The sequence below is a fragment of the Schistocerca nitens genome, chromosome 6 (assembly GCF_023898315.1).
Source record: "Schistocerca nitens isolate TAMUIC-IGC-003100 chromosome 6, iqSchNite1.1, whole genome shotgun sequence".
In the NCBI taxonomy this organism is placed as follows: Eukaryota; Metazoa; Arthropoda; class Insecta; order Orthoptera; family Acrididae; genus Schistocerca; species Schistocerca nitens.
In genome coordinates, this window is record NC_064619.1 from 437,644,288 (window position 1) to 437,661,654 (window position 17,367).

General features: G+C 39.4%; 1 protein-coding gene across 1 annotated transcript in view; it reads left to right on the forward strand.

Moving 5' to 3' along the window:
- The first annotated feature begins 8,255 nt into the window (after positions 1-8,255).
- LOC126262916 (ataxin-10) overlaps positions 8,256-17,367 on the forward strand; it is a 94,783-nt gene continuing 85,671 nt past the window's right edge. Inside the window, exon 1 of the mRNA XM_049959830.1 lies at positions 8,256-8,595. Within this exon, the coding sequence (XP_049815787.1) occupies positions 8,462-8,595 (134 nt within the window). The 5' untranslated portion in view covers positions 8,256-8,461. The remainder of the gene's footprint in view (positions 8,596-17,367) is intronic.

Below are 17,367 nucleotides of genomic sequence, written 5' to 3' on the forward strand. Positions count from 1 at the left end.
ACACCTGACAAAAAAAGCTTTTTATTTACAATTTTGTAAAAAAAATGCATGTTCATTCAATTACATCATAACTTAAATAATTATGATATCTGTTAAGTTAGAAGAATCAGTTAAGTATAGCTTTAGGCCATTCCTGTAGTCTTAGTTCACCCATATTGTGCAGTCAAAAGGCTGCTCTATGTTGTATGTACCGATTGCAGATGAAGTGTGACTACCAAAGGGGGCACAGTATGCAGAGAAGCACTAGGATGAGACAGCTGTGAGCACACATGGACTTTGACCTAATGGAAAACTGAACGGCAAACAGAGCAAGAGCAGTGCCAGACCGCAGTCAGCAGCTGTGTGGCACTGAGACTGGTTCTGCCGAACGACACTGCCCATACAGGTATAGGCAAGTGCTGGGCGCTCCATGGGGATGGGGCCGCCAGGTTCCTATTGTTCGGCTGTGGCAGCGGCGTCCGATATCGGCTAACAAGCGGTCAGCAACTTGTAATCTGGTTAAAAGGACACGTGCGGATCACCCGAGGTAGGGCCAACTGCAGGGAAAGTTACACGGCTACACTTGGTGGGAACAGTTGCATGGATCCACCTCTCGTCCCCAGCTATTACCGGATCAGGTTGACTCCTTAATTATAGCGGTACCGTGAAGACAGGACTTAAGAAGAGGAGGTCTCTGCAGGAGTGGAGGCTTCCAGAAGAGTTAGAGAATAAAGAAGGCGAGGTGCTGCTATAGAGTCAGTGAAGAAGACGACGAGTAACTAATCGTTACTGTAAGATGAGGATGCAAGATGTACGAGGGTGCCAACAGAGAAACGATAATTGTACTTTTCCGCCTATGACCCCTGCCGTGTGTCCCAGCTAATAGATGATAAACGCCACTGACACCACGACCGACAAATACACTACACAGCGCGGACGAGCGCGACTCGCCGCCGAAAGTCTACAGCAGAGGTGCATGCCACTTATGTGCACTTAGGCAGGCATAGACGACATGGATGACGCTCCAGAACCTCGCCAACGCCTGTAAAGGCAGTAGCTCTCTGCTAGATCGAGCGACTCCCACATCAGTAAACTGCAGCGTCCCATAAACAAATCATTGCCACTCATTTTCCATAAATGAACTAGTGCCATTGCTTCTCCTGTGCAAAACCCCAAGAACAGTCAGTGTCACTCTCCTGAAGAACTCTCTCAACGCAGACAATCTGTTTTTTTTGTTGTGTTGAAAAAAAAATTGTTAATCAAAGTTCAGAACAATCATAAAGGACTTGCATTGAATTTTAATTGATCTTAAATTTGCTTAATCATTCACTATTGAATCTTGGCGGTTGAAGTAATGTTATGTTTGTTCATTTAGATTCTTCTTTACATGAATCCTTGTTCTATTATACAGTTCTGGTGCAAATTAATATGTTTGATTTTGTTTTATGTATCTTATATTCATGAGTTCATATTTAATGTTTTGTGATGACGATATATGTTTGTGATTTTTGTGCAACTAGGTTAAGGCGCACCCTTATACATTGTTGCCATACTATTACTTGCAAATTAACAAGAAGTAGAGTAAATGCAGTGACCACAATAACCGTAAGCTGTCTTGTTTAACACAACTATGTAGGGACAGTGAACATTGGTAAAGTTTTTCGTAACCAAATAATTATACTAATGAAGAATAAGGTCACATTTGTTTAGTTTCTTTTTAATATTAATATCAGACAACAAAATAGTTTGTCAAGACAGAGAATTCACTTCTGGTTTGAGTGCTACTGTCAATTTGCTTAAAATATTAATTTCATAGCAGTTTCACATTAATTATTTTATTTTGTATTTGTAACTTCAATATTGGGCCTAGAGCCGTATTTCTATAAGTAAAATCATTCATAAAAAGTATGGCAACTTTCTAACACCAATTTTATAATTAATATGATTTTGTAATGTTTTGCGGAATGTATCTGTTGATTTCGGTAATTAGGGATTCTCTCAGGGGGTACATCAGCGTATCCCAAGGGTAAGCGAGACATGGTGCTAGTATACAGATCGAAGTATTATCATACTATTGCTGTAGTTCCATATAGACTAAGCATTAGTGAATTTGTAAGACGGCATGGGAACAAGCTCCCTTCAAGCAGAGTCAGTAAAACTAATGACATTCAGTCCTGCTTTTCGGAGATTTCCGAGTAATTCATTCTCACAAAGATTGTATGAGCATGTGAATAAGGAGAATGGCACATGGGTAATATCTAGTCTCGGGTCACCTGAAAAAATTTTTCCATTCGATCACCATAACCACTGATTATACTGATACTAACAAAACTTTTATTACGAAAGTGAGGGTTGTGTAAGGTGCCAGGACATAGGCACTTACACGTTAGCTTACCAACATTAGTATTAATAATAAAGGGACTGGCAAAGGCATCAGATCATGACTTTATTGAATTATGATAAATATGAGGCTCCCTTGAACAGTATTCCCTGCATGTCTGCATGATTAAGTCGCTAACTTAAAGCGTTGGTGAAAAGTGTCAGAAGTTGAGGATTGTGGAATATAAAGTCTGTAGCTGGGCATAGCTCGCCAGGCCATCATGGGTGGCAGGTAGCGGTCACTGGAAACGCGGGATAATACAGCACTTTTGGGGATATCCCAGCATCCGGAGCCACCTGTGTTGGGCAACACGTGGCGGAGACGGGAATTTCGTTTGCCTAGGGGCGATATGACCTACTCGATCATTGGGTAGATCTCAGAAATGCCGTTGGAGGGATTTCGGCGATGATAGAGCGTTCGACACTGGCCGAAACTGTCTTGGACACGGCATCTTGGCCATCGTCTTTGAAGGGAGATCTATGGTCTGTATCGCAGCACTGCAACAACGCATGTTCCATGGATAGTTCTGCGGTTAGAGCTCTTTGTGTGCTGAGAAGCGCGATTTTCACCAACGCTTAACCAGCACTGCACCAACGCATGTTCTGTGGATAGTTCTGCAGTTAGAGCTCTTTGTGTGCTGAGAAGCGCGACTTTCACCAACGCTTAACGATTTCCAACAACTTACCTAATATTCTTGATCTGGTAGTTATCCTTGCGAGGTGCCGAGTATTTATCAACGTAGCTGCCGGTAATAGGGGCGTGTGATTGCAAATTGTTAATGTGCCATTCTCAGGAGTGTGTGGGTGGTGAAGAAATTCACATTTTTTTTTTTGTAAATTTTGTCAGTTGTGGGGTATATCAAATTAAATGCCAGTATTACAATCGAATTATCGACTTCATTGTAGCTAGCATTTACACTGTCCCAGTAATCTTTACATGTACTCTAATCACTGCACAGTTTGCCCAGACGAGAAGGAAAGGAGGATTGTGGTCTTCTATGTCAGCGAAGGACAAATGAGCTTACATTATTGACAATGCCACTGCATCAAAATTGGCAATAAATCCTGAATATAATCGTCAATCAAAACATATAGACATCTAGCACTTTTATGTTTGGGAAAGACTTCTGAATGGTGAAATTATGTCAGAACATACAGATGGAAAGAATCAGTTGGCTGATCTTCTGACAAATCCAATTGAGCGAGTTTGCTTTAATTTGCTGCATGAAGAGATCGGATCGCAGGAAGTCAAGCAGTAACTAGTTGTTATTATTTGACTAATTTTTGATATTTTCCTTTTGGATGAAGTGTTATGATAAAAGGAAAAATGTTTTAGCGTTCACTGTTATGTATTATTCAGGCATTTCTTTTAATATTCTTATATGTATATAATCTCTTTGAAGTACGATTAAGTTATGAGGTTATACTGTATATCAAGAAAATATACTATTTATAAATACAACTGTGTAGTTTGGACTTTATAATTTACAACATAAATAAATTTATTATTTCAATAGTTTCGATTTTGACGAAATTTGGTAAAAATTCCACATATGATAAGCCTAATATTTTGTATGGCAGTAGAAGCACAGTCTAACATAACAGTCGCGATAATCACTGCTGTAAAAGTTCTTAACGTTTGACAGCTGGAGCGACACTAGCGCTCCAAACGGCAAGAAAGGAGAATTTTAGATGGATCGTAAGCATAACGTCTGTTTTCCATCGCTTTCGTAAGTGGTTTACAAAATATTTGTATTATTTTCTGGCCTCCAAGACTTTTTGTAATATCAGAAGACATATATGTTTCTAAAAATGATTCCAAAATAAGCGCAAGTAGGGATAAAAATCATGAAACCAGTAGCAAGTTACATTAAATTCGTGAAAAAATACTTGTGACGTTGGATAGAACTTCAGCTTACCAAGTTGCTATCGACGGAATATAAACACACAGATTCACACATAAGAACAGACTTGTACCTCTACATTCAAAGGTATCGACGCCGCATTTGTCATTCTGTAGGGCTACTGTGTTTTAGTCATTGTCACCTGTTGCCACAAGTATGACCTTCATCTTTATACGAGGGCGGTTCAGAAAGTAACCTCCGATTGGTCACAGTGCGGGTTGTGGGGGAGTAGCGACGCCATCTGTGCGTTCACGCACTCAACAGGTCAGTCGGCATCAAGCCGTGGTCGAGTGAACGTCGTACCTGCGCTAGTTTAGTTTTTGTGGCAGTTTGAAATGTGTGCTGCAATAGAAAACCCCGCCAAATGTGAAGTGCGTGCTGTCATAAGGTTTTTTACAGCCAAAGGATATTCTGCAGCAGCTATTCATTGTGAGCTTTGTGCCGTGTACGCACCAAGAGTTGTGAGTGAAGGAGTTGTCCGTGAATGGGTACGTTTATTTAAAAGTGGACGAGAAAACGTTCATGATGAAGAGAGGAGTGGTAGACCATCATTGGTGACTGACGAACTCGTTCAGACAGTTGATGCAAAAGTTCGTGAAAATCGACGTTTCTCAATGTCGGAGTTGTCTACTGGTTTTCCACAGATTTCTAAGACTCTCTTGTACGAGATAGTGACAGCAAGATTGGGTTACCGTAAGTTCTGTGCACGATGGGTGCCCAAAAATTCTTACCGACCACCACAAAACTCAAAGAATGGCCTCTGCATTAGACTTTCTGTCACGTTATGAGGACGAAGGAGAACCATTGTTAAACAGAATCGTGACCGGTGACGAAACCTGGATTAAGTACGTGAACCCTGAGACAAAAGAACAATCAAAGATGTGGGCACATTCAAATTCGCCTACCAAACCAAGAAAAGCCTCGCAAGATTTTTCTGCCAGAAAACTGATGGCAACGGTGTTTTGGGATGCCAAAGGGGTGTTGTTGGTTGAACTCATGGAACGTGGTATGACCATTAATCAAGACGTGTACTGTGAAACAATAAAAAAGTTACGACGGGCTATACAGAACAAACGCCGTGGTATGCTGACTTCCGGTATCGTTTTTTTGCACGATAACGCCCGTCCTCACTCTGCTCGCAGAACAACGGCCCTTCTTGAGTCCTTCAAGTGGGATGTTATCAACCATCCACCTTACAGCCCAGACCTGGCGCCAAGTGATTATCACCTCTTCATGCATTTGAAGAAATGGCTCGGGTCACAGCGGTTTGATGACGATGAAGAGCTCAAAGATGCGGTCACAGGCTGGCTCCAGGCACAAGCGGGTGATTTTTATGCAGAAGGAATTTCAAAGCTTGTGAAGAGATACGATAAGTGCCTCAATCGCTATGGAGACTATGTAGAAAAATAGTGCAAAGATGTAGTTGTAAGATGTATATATTAAAATATTTTTATTTAACTTGGTGTATTTTTTTAAATCAACTGGAGGTTACTTTCTGAATGGCCCTCGTACTATTCTAAAAGGGACAAGCAACTGCCAAATAGTGGGAGAAACATACTGTGAGTGTAAATCCCAGGTGGTAAGTGGTAAGTTCTTATGGGACCAAACTGCTGAGGTCATCGGTGAATCCCAAGTCCTCAAAACAATAACACTGTCAGAAGTGCTGTCATATGTTAAATTTGCCATTAGAGACTGTCATCTGTATGCCTTTCACATACCTCTGTAATGTATGCACTGATGGAAACATAAAACACTTTGTCAAATCTGTATGCTTCAGTGCTGTAATGTAATAAATTTAAAGCAAACAGCTTATTTTTGTCTTTCCACCTTGCAGATGACATGCTAATCTGGCTTAACAACAAGTCAATGGCATCTTTTTTTAAATATCAGGATCCTATAGTTTTCAAAATTTGTGTATCCTTCTTCACTTGAGCATTCTGATACCGTTTCCTTTGCTGTCTGTAGTTAAAATGATAGGCACTTTCCTTGTCCCATAACAGTTTTGCACGAAGTATAGCATTCTGCACATTCTGACATTCCACATGCCTTTTCTGGACACGAGTAACTGCACTTAATTTTTCTACTCCATCGTCGAAGCAGGTCTGTGTTGTCGATTCAAATGAATCTGGCCCTGATATATGGAGGGCTGAACTGGCTGCTTCAGTGCCACAGGAGTGTTTCACAGCTTTAGACGGATTGTCGAACCTTTGTGGCATTTTTCTCTTCAGTGTCGGTTGAGGTGGCTTCTGTGGAATGTCAAACAATGTGGTTAACTGCATTCCACACGAGCTTATTATTGTCTGCATTAATGAACTGGATTTGTTTGATGTGTAGCGGACAAAACGTAACTTTATTATAGAGGTAAACAGGTTTTTTTTTTCGTAAGATGTTCTCGTCTGCTGTTCACTATCCACTTTCTACTCCTAGAACGAAACATTAATCATCAATATACTTTTAGTTTGCAAGCGAATCCTGACAATACAGTTTAGTAACATGATGTTATACCCCTTTCGGGATCCTCAGGAAGCCTAAAAAAAGACAGACGTGGTATTTTCTTCTCGTTATTGCTGCAATTTATTGCTTTACGCTACATTCCCATTTGTAGAAACCACAGTACAAATCAAAATAAACAACTACTATTCGCTTTCGCTTTCACGATCGCGCCAAACTCAGCAGTTTAACTTACTGGCCCCTTGGCGCGCTGCTGGCGCAGAAGTTAACAAACTCGAAGCGAAGTGGCGCGACTTATGTTAGACTTTGGTAGAAGAATGTTGTGGCAACATCGTTCTTTCTTCTTTCTATAATTTTCTGGGATAGCAAGATCTGAGGCGTTTGAGATTAAAAGTCACAGAGGCTGATATTGAAATGCAGTCAGTAGCAAGGATTTGCAGGTTAAATAGCAAGCTGAATTCCTTATCTCCTCAACTGATTTTCACTCCAATAAGAAAAAAATAATGGCCATTTGTAAGTATCGTTAACTTTCCTGCCAAAGGTGGAGTAGCAGGACACGTGTCACAATGCCGCACCTTACACAACACTTAGCTAAAAAAACTGGTTTTCTCCTTATAAATCAAGTTCATTTGGTTCACATCTGGCATATAACACACGTTGATGCTGCTTCCTCTGGAAACGAATACAAAAAAGACGTGTCGGATGCGACACAATACACTGATCAGTAGATGCGTAGTCAGCAGGGCACGCTTGGCGAGAGCAGTAGTGTTGTGGGTTATGGGCGGGCGTTGTAGTGGAGGTGCCGAGCACTGGAGGGAAGTGCCGTTCTAAACTGAAGCTCACATTTTCACAGTGTCTACCTTTGCACGTCAATATCACAAAAACTATTATCATTAACTAAATGATGGTCACGACATCATGTACTGACATTTGGAGCTATAAGCAACGCAAAACGAATTTTTTTTTTACTGAATAATTTCCGAAAAATTAGGAAGTGCCTTTCTAAACTGAAGCTCACTTTTTCACAGTCTACCTTCCACATCAATATCACAGTAACTACTATCATTAACGAAATAATGGTCACAGCATCATGTACTGACATTTAGAGCTAAATGCAACGTAAAAATGATTTTTTAACCGAATAATTTCCGTATAATAGTTTGAGAAAGCTTGCAGGGCGTGCGTCACGATTCTGTCATCGCCGGCCGGCCGAAAGGTGGCAAACACTATCGGCCTCGCTTTCTGAACAATTGAATGAACTCGTCCAGCGCTTTGGAGGAAAACTGGTCATTGCGCATCGCCCACCGTAACTGCGGGGACTCAAGGAAGGTTAATTTTTACGGAAATTTTGATTATCATGGCTGTATACTAGACAATTTGGTGACGTAAGCTTTTATTACTGCCACTTGTTGCGGAGCACAAACTGCAAATATATTTTTTCATTTTTCAGTTGAGAGCTGCATTAACGTAAACAAAGGCACTATAACAAAACACGCGAATGGTACACAGAAGACTACTGTAAGGGTGTAAGCTTTCGCTACCACCATAAAGCGCTACGGGCTGCTGAACCGAGGCCAGCCGGGAGCACCCGATCGCTACGAAGATTTGCTTTCCCTAGGCGCAAGTGTCAATTCCTTCTGCTAACTTCAACCATATCTCTGGACTGGGATGTTGATACGCCGGATTTGAACAGTATTTTGATTAACAGCAGAAGTCGCCGAAACGTTTGAGTAGTTTGTTGTAACAGTATGTCCGAGAACGAGCGGAAAGATTGGTTGCTCGATGTGGAGGGGTTGAAAACTGATTTAGACAATCAATGTCTGGATAGTGTACATGCTAAACTAGATTCAACTGCTCGAGCCTTTGCAAGTGAGCACACTAGGTAATGGCAATATATTGAAGATTTATTTAGAAAAGAGAATATGTTGTTATAATTCAAAGAATTCCAATGACTTGTTGGTGCCTTCTGTACGGGCCATGAGTTGTGTTATAACAGGAAGCATACAATCAGTACGATGTAGAGGTACAAGAAGTAAATTTTCTGAAGGGCGATACATGATATAATACTATTTTATACCTTAAATTTTGTGGAAACATTTGGTCTGTCGGAAAATGTGACGGGAGATATTCCGTGTTCTCTGTAGGCATTCAAATTGGCAGGGTGTGAAACTAAAAAACATTTAACAATGCATTTTTGTGCACTCTAATCTCTCTCTTGTTGTTTTCATGATCCCTTCAAGAGATGTAAATTAGTGGCAGCATTATTGTCTCTCTGTCTCATTTGAATACAGGTTTTCTAGATTTTGCAAGAATTAGGTTATCTTTCGTCCAAAGATACCCAGTGAAATTCCCATAACGTTTCTGTTACACTTTTATATGTGCTGTACCGATTTATTACAATCGTAGCAGCGTGCCTCGGAGTTAGTGCATGTTGTCACTTCCCTTCTTACCAATAAGGACCCCAAGACACTGCAACAGTTCTCAAGAACTGACGTTTGTTTCTTTCATAATGAGAAGTCTTGTATTGTCCCTATGAAGAGTATCTAGCATTGTGCCCTGTGCTGTTTGGGATGGAGTGTGACAGCTACTGTTTGAATAGCAAGTGGCAACTTTGACAACTTCACATTGCATGGCATGTGTAATGATCAACTTGTGACAGGAATCTTGTGTAGTCTTTAGTGGTGGTTCATTAGAAATATGAAAGCGTGCTTGTCTTCAAATTGGTATTAGCATACCAGATGGTCATGTCTGCTATGTAAATGTTTGACATACATAGAAGATGTAAAAGTGCATAGCCTAATTCTATTCAGAAGTTAATTATGTGGAAAGAAGATCTGCAAAGTTTCTTCGTTAATCTGTCTACTCATTTGTTTGTGTTTTGCAATAAACATGTTGTATTACAGTGAGGCAAAAAGTCATGAGTTACCCCCTAATATTGTGTCGGACTTTCTTCTGCTTGGTGTAGTGCAGCAATTCGGGTCAATGGAAGCATCAGATTCCACCTGTCTGCTTTCACCTGTGACGTAATGGTATGGTGTGTGACATTATGGCGCAGAATTTTTGAGTTGGTTATGTTTGTGGATGTGGACATGCTAAGTTTAACTTTGTGGATTGGATTCGTTTGAGTTTTGGTTGTCATCGTGCCTTAGTTTTGAGTTGAGGTAGTTGGTGGGTAACATGGATTGTGGAAGTGTTTTCAGTGATTATGGTTCTTTTTTGTTCATGTGTTCGGTATTTTTGTTAGGTCTGATTAGTTTGGTGTTTTGTGGAAAGAAATCCTGTTATTTTCTTTTTATTATTTTTATTTTTTTTAATTGCTTTTTTTTTAAGGTATGTGTATTACGTTATGAGATGGGTGATACGACGTCTGTCATACACTTTCTGCATGTGCTTGGTATTATGCTGAATAGGTTAAGTGTCATGATGTGGCTTGCCATTGTTGGCGCTGTGTGTGTGCGCGCGCGTGTGTGTGTGTGTGTGTGTGTGTGTGTGTGTGTGTGTGTGTGTGTGTGTTTTGCCAAAGATGTGTGTGCCCACATGTTACTTCCCATTGCTATATTGAAAAGAAGTGTTTTTATTGGCTTCAAATGTTAAAACGTGTCAGATCAAACTTCCATTCCTCTAATCAGATGTCAACTGCTGCAATTCGTACCACATATTTTTCGATATCCCTCCATCTTCTGTACATCATAATGAATTAACTTGAATTGTATAGCAAGTTCAATAACCGTGATAAGTCTGTTTATACAAATTGTTGTTGTTGTCTTCAGTCCGGAGACTGGTTTGATGCAGCTCTCCATGCTGTTCTATCATGTGCAAGTTTCTTCATCTCAGAGTACCTACTGCAATCTACATTCTTCTGAATCTACTTAGTGTATTCATCTCTTAGTCTCCCTCTATGATTTTTACCCACCACAATTCCCTCCAATACTAAATTGGTGATCCCTTGAAGCCTCAGAACGTGCCCTACCAAATGATATTTTCTTCTAGTCAATTTGTGCCACTAATTCCTCTTCTCCTCAATTCTATTCATTGCCTCCTCATTAGTTAAATGATCTACCCATCTAATCTTCAGCATTCTTCTGTAGCACCAAATTTTGAAACCTTCTATTCTCTTCTTGTCCAAACTATTTATAGTCCATGTTTCACTTCCATACATGGCTACACTCCATACAAATACTTTCAGAAAAGACTTCCTGATGCTTATATCTATACTCAATGTTAACAGATTACTCTTCTTCAGAAATGCTTTCCTTGCCATTGCCAGTGTACATTTTATATTGTCTCTACTTTGACCATCATCCATTTGATTTAATTCGAATACATTCCATTATCCTTGTTATGCTTTTGTTGATGTTTATTTTATATCTTATATCTTCCTTTCAAGACACTGTCAATTCTGTTCAACTGCTCTTCCAGGTCCTTTGCTGTTTCTGACAGAATTACAATGATATATGCAAACCTCAAAGTTTTTATTTTTTCTCCATGGAAAATAATTCCTACTCTGAATTCTTCTTTCGTTTCCTTTACTGCTTGTTCAATATACAGATTGAATAATGTCGGAGATAGGCTACAGCCCTGTCTCACTCGCTTCTCAACCACTGCTTCCCTTTCATGCCCCTCAACTCTTATAAGTGCCATCTGGTCTCTGGACAAATTGTAAATAGCCTTTCACTCCTGCATTTGACCCAAAATTAACACATCCATTTGCTGACAATTCATGACAGTGGTTGCAACTGATTATCTCCCACTGCATTCTTTGCCTTTATTGCTGGCTTAACTTTGTGTCGACATCGTCATACTTCACACATTATTTTGGTACTGGTGCCGTCGTCGTGCATGTCATGTAGACTGATGTGGACGTCAGACAGGGTTGACCCCCTTTTTCATAAAAAAAAATAAACCTCGATGATAGTATGTTGCTCCTGCTTGAAATTTATTATATTCCTGGAAATGGAAAAAAGGGTCACTCTAACTGTGCAATTTGAATGACTTCCATCTATTACTAAAGACCATAAATTTTTATTTGTAGGATGCCCACAACCGTTGTGCAACATGTTTGTGGTAAACAGATCTGCCACAGTTCTAAAATACTTTACTGGCCAGAGTCATGTGCAACAGAAGTTGCTATACACTACTACGGTTTCAGGGTCTTAGCCTCATTTCCGTCCGCTTGCCATAGTTGTGCGGGTCACATAGGCACACTGTATCAGCGTTTGACTGTGTGCATTCCCAGTGGCCATTTTGGGACATTAGGGATTTTTCCTATCCGCAGTTGACAGTTGGAGTTCTTCACAGCAATAATTTTGGGTGTTATTTGACGGTCCACCTACTGTAGATGTTTGCGTATTAGTTGTTAGGGCATGGACATGCCGCCCTCCTACTGCTAGATTTCAGACACAACTAATGATGGGGCTAAGACTCCAAAACCATGACAGCGTGTAGTGACTTCTGTTGTGCAAGACTTCGACAATAAAGTATTTTACAATTTTGGTGGAAAATATTATTAAAGAAGTTGTAAGCCTACCAGTCCTGCATTGCTTTGGGTGTAGGTCTTGTAGAAAAGTAAAACTGGATGAATCCTCAATTGGTTTAAGGTGAACTGTCTATGAGAGGACTTTGGCAAAAACTGACTACCCGTGACTGATTACATTGCTGTTTATAGATGTGTATCTGCAGCAGGTTATGTTGAATTCTGAAGGCATACTTCAAGGCAGTGCTGTGAACAGGATTTCATTCAAGACCCTGAGTCTTCCTTTAACCTTTTTACAGTCTCTCCTTAGTGAACAACTATTTCTTGATACTGACTGGAGGGTACAGTATTTTGTGAACGAAAACATCATGTCCTTAAAGGACTGTTACCATTATTTATTTACTATTTCTATTAATTGTACATCCACAGTGGAAAATACTGTTTATGTTGTATGTTGATGGGTGATTTCACTGTTATTATAATCTTCTGGTTGCGAAACAAAAATTTATCAGTTGCAACTGATTTGTAGGATGCTGGATGAGAGCACCAAATTTTCTGCTTTTAGACGTTTTCTGAAATATTTGTGTTGATTGCAATCCTGCACATCATAATTAGTTAGCTTTAACTCTGAGAGGCTCTTTTTATCAACTGTAATGTAATAGTGAGGCTCAAAGCCTCATGTTTGGTGGAAAAGTAACATGCTGTGACAACTGTTGAGTTCAAAATGAGAGGTCTTGAGACTCGGAATCATTTAAAAAGCTTCAGCAAAAATTATTATAAAGCTGCTGTTTGGTTCCAGATGGATTATTAAAGCTAGTTAGGAGAAACAGAAACCTGGTGTGAATTGTGTCAGTTGAAGAGATGAAGTCATATGAATGAATGAGAAATCCTCTTATCTCAAAATACTAAATGATGTCCACCACAGGGCAATTAAACTCACCAATGCAGTAGCCACATTTGCAACAAGTCTTCACACTGCTCTCTTTTGTATACTCAAGTTCATTTTTAACTTGGTGGAACATAGTAGCTCAGAATAAATTTTTGAATAGCCTTCTTTTCAATCTACATGTTATTCCTTTCCTGTTAGTAAGGAGTGTCATGTGATAACATAAGTGGCTGGAGGCTATAGATATCAGTTTGATGCTTATCAAACCTTCTTACAAGGTAGTGGAAATATTCATCCCTGTCACCGACTGAGGAAGAAATTTGAAAAGAAAGTAAGTGATGGCTGACTAAACCCTGCAGATGAGAGGCTCAACCAATGTACTGGGCTTGTGCTCACCAATTTCTGTATAATTCTATTTCAAAACTGAAACATGTAAATTCGGAGGAAGTTAAGATTGGGTCGGTTGTAAAACCCCAGTATCATTATATAAAAAAGTGTTCATGGATGAATTAAAACAAGAGTTGAAGTTCAAGAATATTGTACAAAGGAATTAAATTGAATATAAAGTCTTTGAAAATAAAATTTGAACAGAGTAGTAAGCACATCATGTAAATATGGACCTGAAACAATCCTGGTTTCTCAAGTACTGAAAAACTGAACTACATGGTATGATTGTTCAACTGACACATGGTAAACTTGTTCAAGTATAGATTGTCCAATTAGTTGTAAATAATGCAAGAAAAAGCAAAGAATTGGACCAAATTTTAATGTTATGTTGTTATCCATCTTCATTTTCCTTTTTATCCATCGTCATTTGCAGTCTTCAGTGAATGCTAGAAGGCAGTTGTGTCCTAATATGTTGGCAGGAAAAGCTGGCACACTATGCTTACTTTCACTCCATAATGTCAAATGGTTCAAATGGCTCTGAGCACTATGGGACTTAACATCTATGGTCATCAGTCCCCTAGAACTTAGAACTACTTAAACCTAACTAACCTAAGGACATCACACAACACCCAGTCATCACGAGGCAGAGAATCCATAATGTCGTATGGAATTATTTTCTTGGGATAATTCATCAAGCCAAGCTAAAGTTTTCTGGGCACAAGAACATGCAATAAGAGTTATATTTGGTGTGAACTCAAGAACATCCTGCAGAGGCCTGTTTAGAGAACTAGGGATACTAACTACTGCTTCCCAATACATTTACTCCTTAATGAAATTTGTCATTAAAAATATATCACTTTTTCAAACCAACAGCTCAGTTCTTGGAATCAATACTAGAAATAAGAATGGTCATCACAAGGATTTAAAGTCACTTAGTCTTGTACAAAAAGGTGTGCATTATTTAGGAACACACATTTCCAATAACTAGCCATCAGCCATAAAAGGCTTTACAACCAATGAAATTGAATTTAAGAGAGGCCTAAAGGATTCATCGGTGGCTAGCCAACTCCTACTCCATTGATGAATTTCTCAGTAGAACCAACATATTTTGTGTGTGTGTGTGTGTGTGTGTGTGTGTGTGTGTGTGTGTGTGTGTGTGTGTGTGTGTGTGTGTGTGTGTGTGTGTGTGAGTGTGAAAAGGACAATCTAACTTTGCACGATTTCAGTGCAGTAATGTGTTCATTGTAAATAAGTATTGTAGTAGTTCTATAAAAAAAATATGAAAAAACCACATCATTCCCCAGGCTAATATAATCTTAATGATATCCTATGATTGACCTACTTCTAACCATTTTCTTTTTCTTTGAGTATCTCTTTCACAAGACCTCAGTTCTTAGTATCATGTGTCAGGCTTTCTTAAGATCAATGCAATCGGTATTACCCAATTTTCAATCACGAGTAGCACTAGGGGAAAAATGAACACCATACTCTTTCTGTGCAAGCACTGATTTCTCTTACTTGATTACTATGGTCATTTATCCCTATGGAAGTGGAATCAGTGAAATATTTTGGTGTTTGGAGAAAGAAGTTGGTGATTGAAATTTGACAAACAGGCCTTGCCACAACAAATAATGCCTTTGTTTTAATGATTGCCATCCCCACTGTCATATCATATCAGAGGCATCCTCTCCCCTGTTTTCCTATGATAAAAGAAGAACTTCCACCTTTTAACTACTGTGGTGTCCTCCATCAATCCTGTCTCATAGGGATCACATACCCTTAAGCAGCACTTCAGAAGGGGATGGAAAAAGTGTGGTGCAGGCAATCTCTTTAGTAGATCTGATACATCTAAGTGTTCTACCAATAAAATGCAAACTTTGGTTCACTTTCTCCACCACACTTTCTGTGTGTTTTTTTCCAATTTAAGCTTTTTGTACCTGAAGTGCCTGCATTTTTAATTGAATTGATAACCTCTAAATCAGTTTGATTTATCATGTAACCAAAATTTAGTGAAATTGTTTTAGTACTCGACTGAAGAACTTTACAGTCTCTGTTGTTTAGGGTCAGTTTCGCATTTAGCACCCTGCAGGTATCTAGTCTGAATCACTTTGCAATTCATTTTGATCTTCTGCTGACTTTACTAGATGGTATCTGATTGCATCATATGTGTTTACATAAATTGAGAACTGCAGAGGGCCTTAAACGCTTCATTGGGGGTTTCCAGATATCATTGTGGTTTCACTAGATGACTTTATTTCAATTACTATGAACTGTTACTAGTAAATCACAAATGAAGTCACACAGCTGAGACATTAACTCCATAGGTCCCCACTGTGATTAGAAGTTGCTTGTGAAGAATTGCGTTAAAATTGTGCTTGAAATCTTGAAATATGCTATCTACCCTGAGATCCCCTTTGATAGCACACATTAATAAAGAGCAAGATGAATTTCACAGAAATGTTATTTTCTGCTTCTGTGCTGTTTATTTGTCAGTCGATAATTTTCTTCATAATGATGGAACATAGTATAGGTTCCACAGCTGTGTTTCAAATTGTCAATGATATGAGTCTGTAATATAACACGTTATTTCGATTTCCTTTCTTGTGTGTTGGTGTGATCCCTTCAACTTTCCAGTCTTTAGGTATGAATCTTTCATCCAACAGGCAGTTGTACATGATTGCTGAAACTGGAACTATTTCATCAGCTTACTCTGAAAGGAACCTGATTGTATGCAATATGGACTGAAACATTTGCCTTTGTTAAGTGACTTAACTACACCAACGGTATCTATTTCTAAATTGCTCATTTTGACAGCTGTTCTTGATTTGAATTCTGGTATATTTATTGCATCTTCCCTGGTGAAGGAATTTTGAAAAATGTATTTAGTCCCCCCCTCTGTAATGGCACTGTTGTTGATGATACTAGCATTGCTGTCACACAGTGGAAGTATTCATTGTGTCTTGCCACTGATATACTCGACATACAACCAGAATCCCTTTATATATTCTGCCAGATTTTGGGACAGAGTTTCATTGTGGAAACTATTAAAAGTATCTCACATTAAAGTCCACATTAAATTTTGAGCATCTATAAATTGTTGCCAGTTTGGGAGATTTTATGTTCTGTCACGTCTGGTACCCTTCTTTTGTTGGTTGAGCCACAATGTTGTAATTTGTTTTCTGTACAATGGGGACCTCTTCTGTCTCTTATTAATTTATCTGGTATAAAACTCTCAATTCTGACCATATTTGTAATTGTTAGTCACAAATTTGATTTCTTTATGTACATGATGCTTCTCCCAAGTGGCTGTAAAGGAAATATGCAGTTGCTAGATAGGAAACCCGTTGAGCATTTTGAAGTATAAATCAGGTGGGTGATTTTGTATCTTTCCAGTCCACATGTTTGCCATTGCTCACATGTTTCTTTTAACACTGTGACACCCCCCCCCCCCTCCCAGGGGGGGAAAAAACTTCCCCCCGCAGGTCCGGGAGTTAGAATAGACCCAAGGTATCCCTGCATGTCATAAGAGGTGACTAAAAGGAGTGTCTCACTTTTTGGCCCTATAAGCTCAGGTCCCATTTTATGGTTTGACCTGCCACTTTCCAAATTCTGCAGAAGTGTGGGCCATATGGGGAAGGAATGCTTATGTGGTACACGAGTTATCCACAGTGCCCTTAGATTTGATCTCCTGAACGTCTTGTCATGGATTTGCATCTCCACCTGTAATTCAACTATTTGGGCGAGGACACTTTGCGGGATATGTCATCTTCTTCTGTCGTCTCCTGTCTGCTTTCGCCCCCACGACAGTATTGGATTTCTCTGCGCCCAATATCCAGCACAGTAGCCTGTCCATTAGGATGGTGCTGTCATGTACCCATTTGGTGGTAGCCCCCTGACAACTCAAGGAT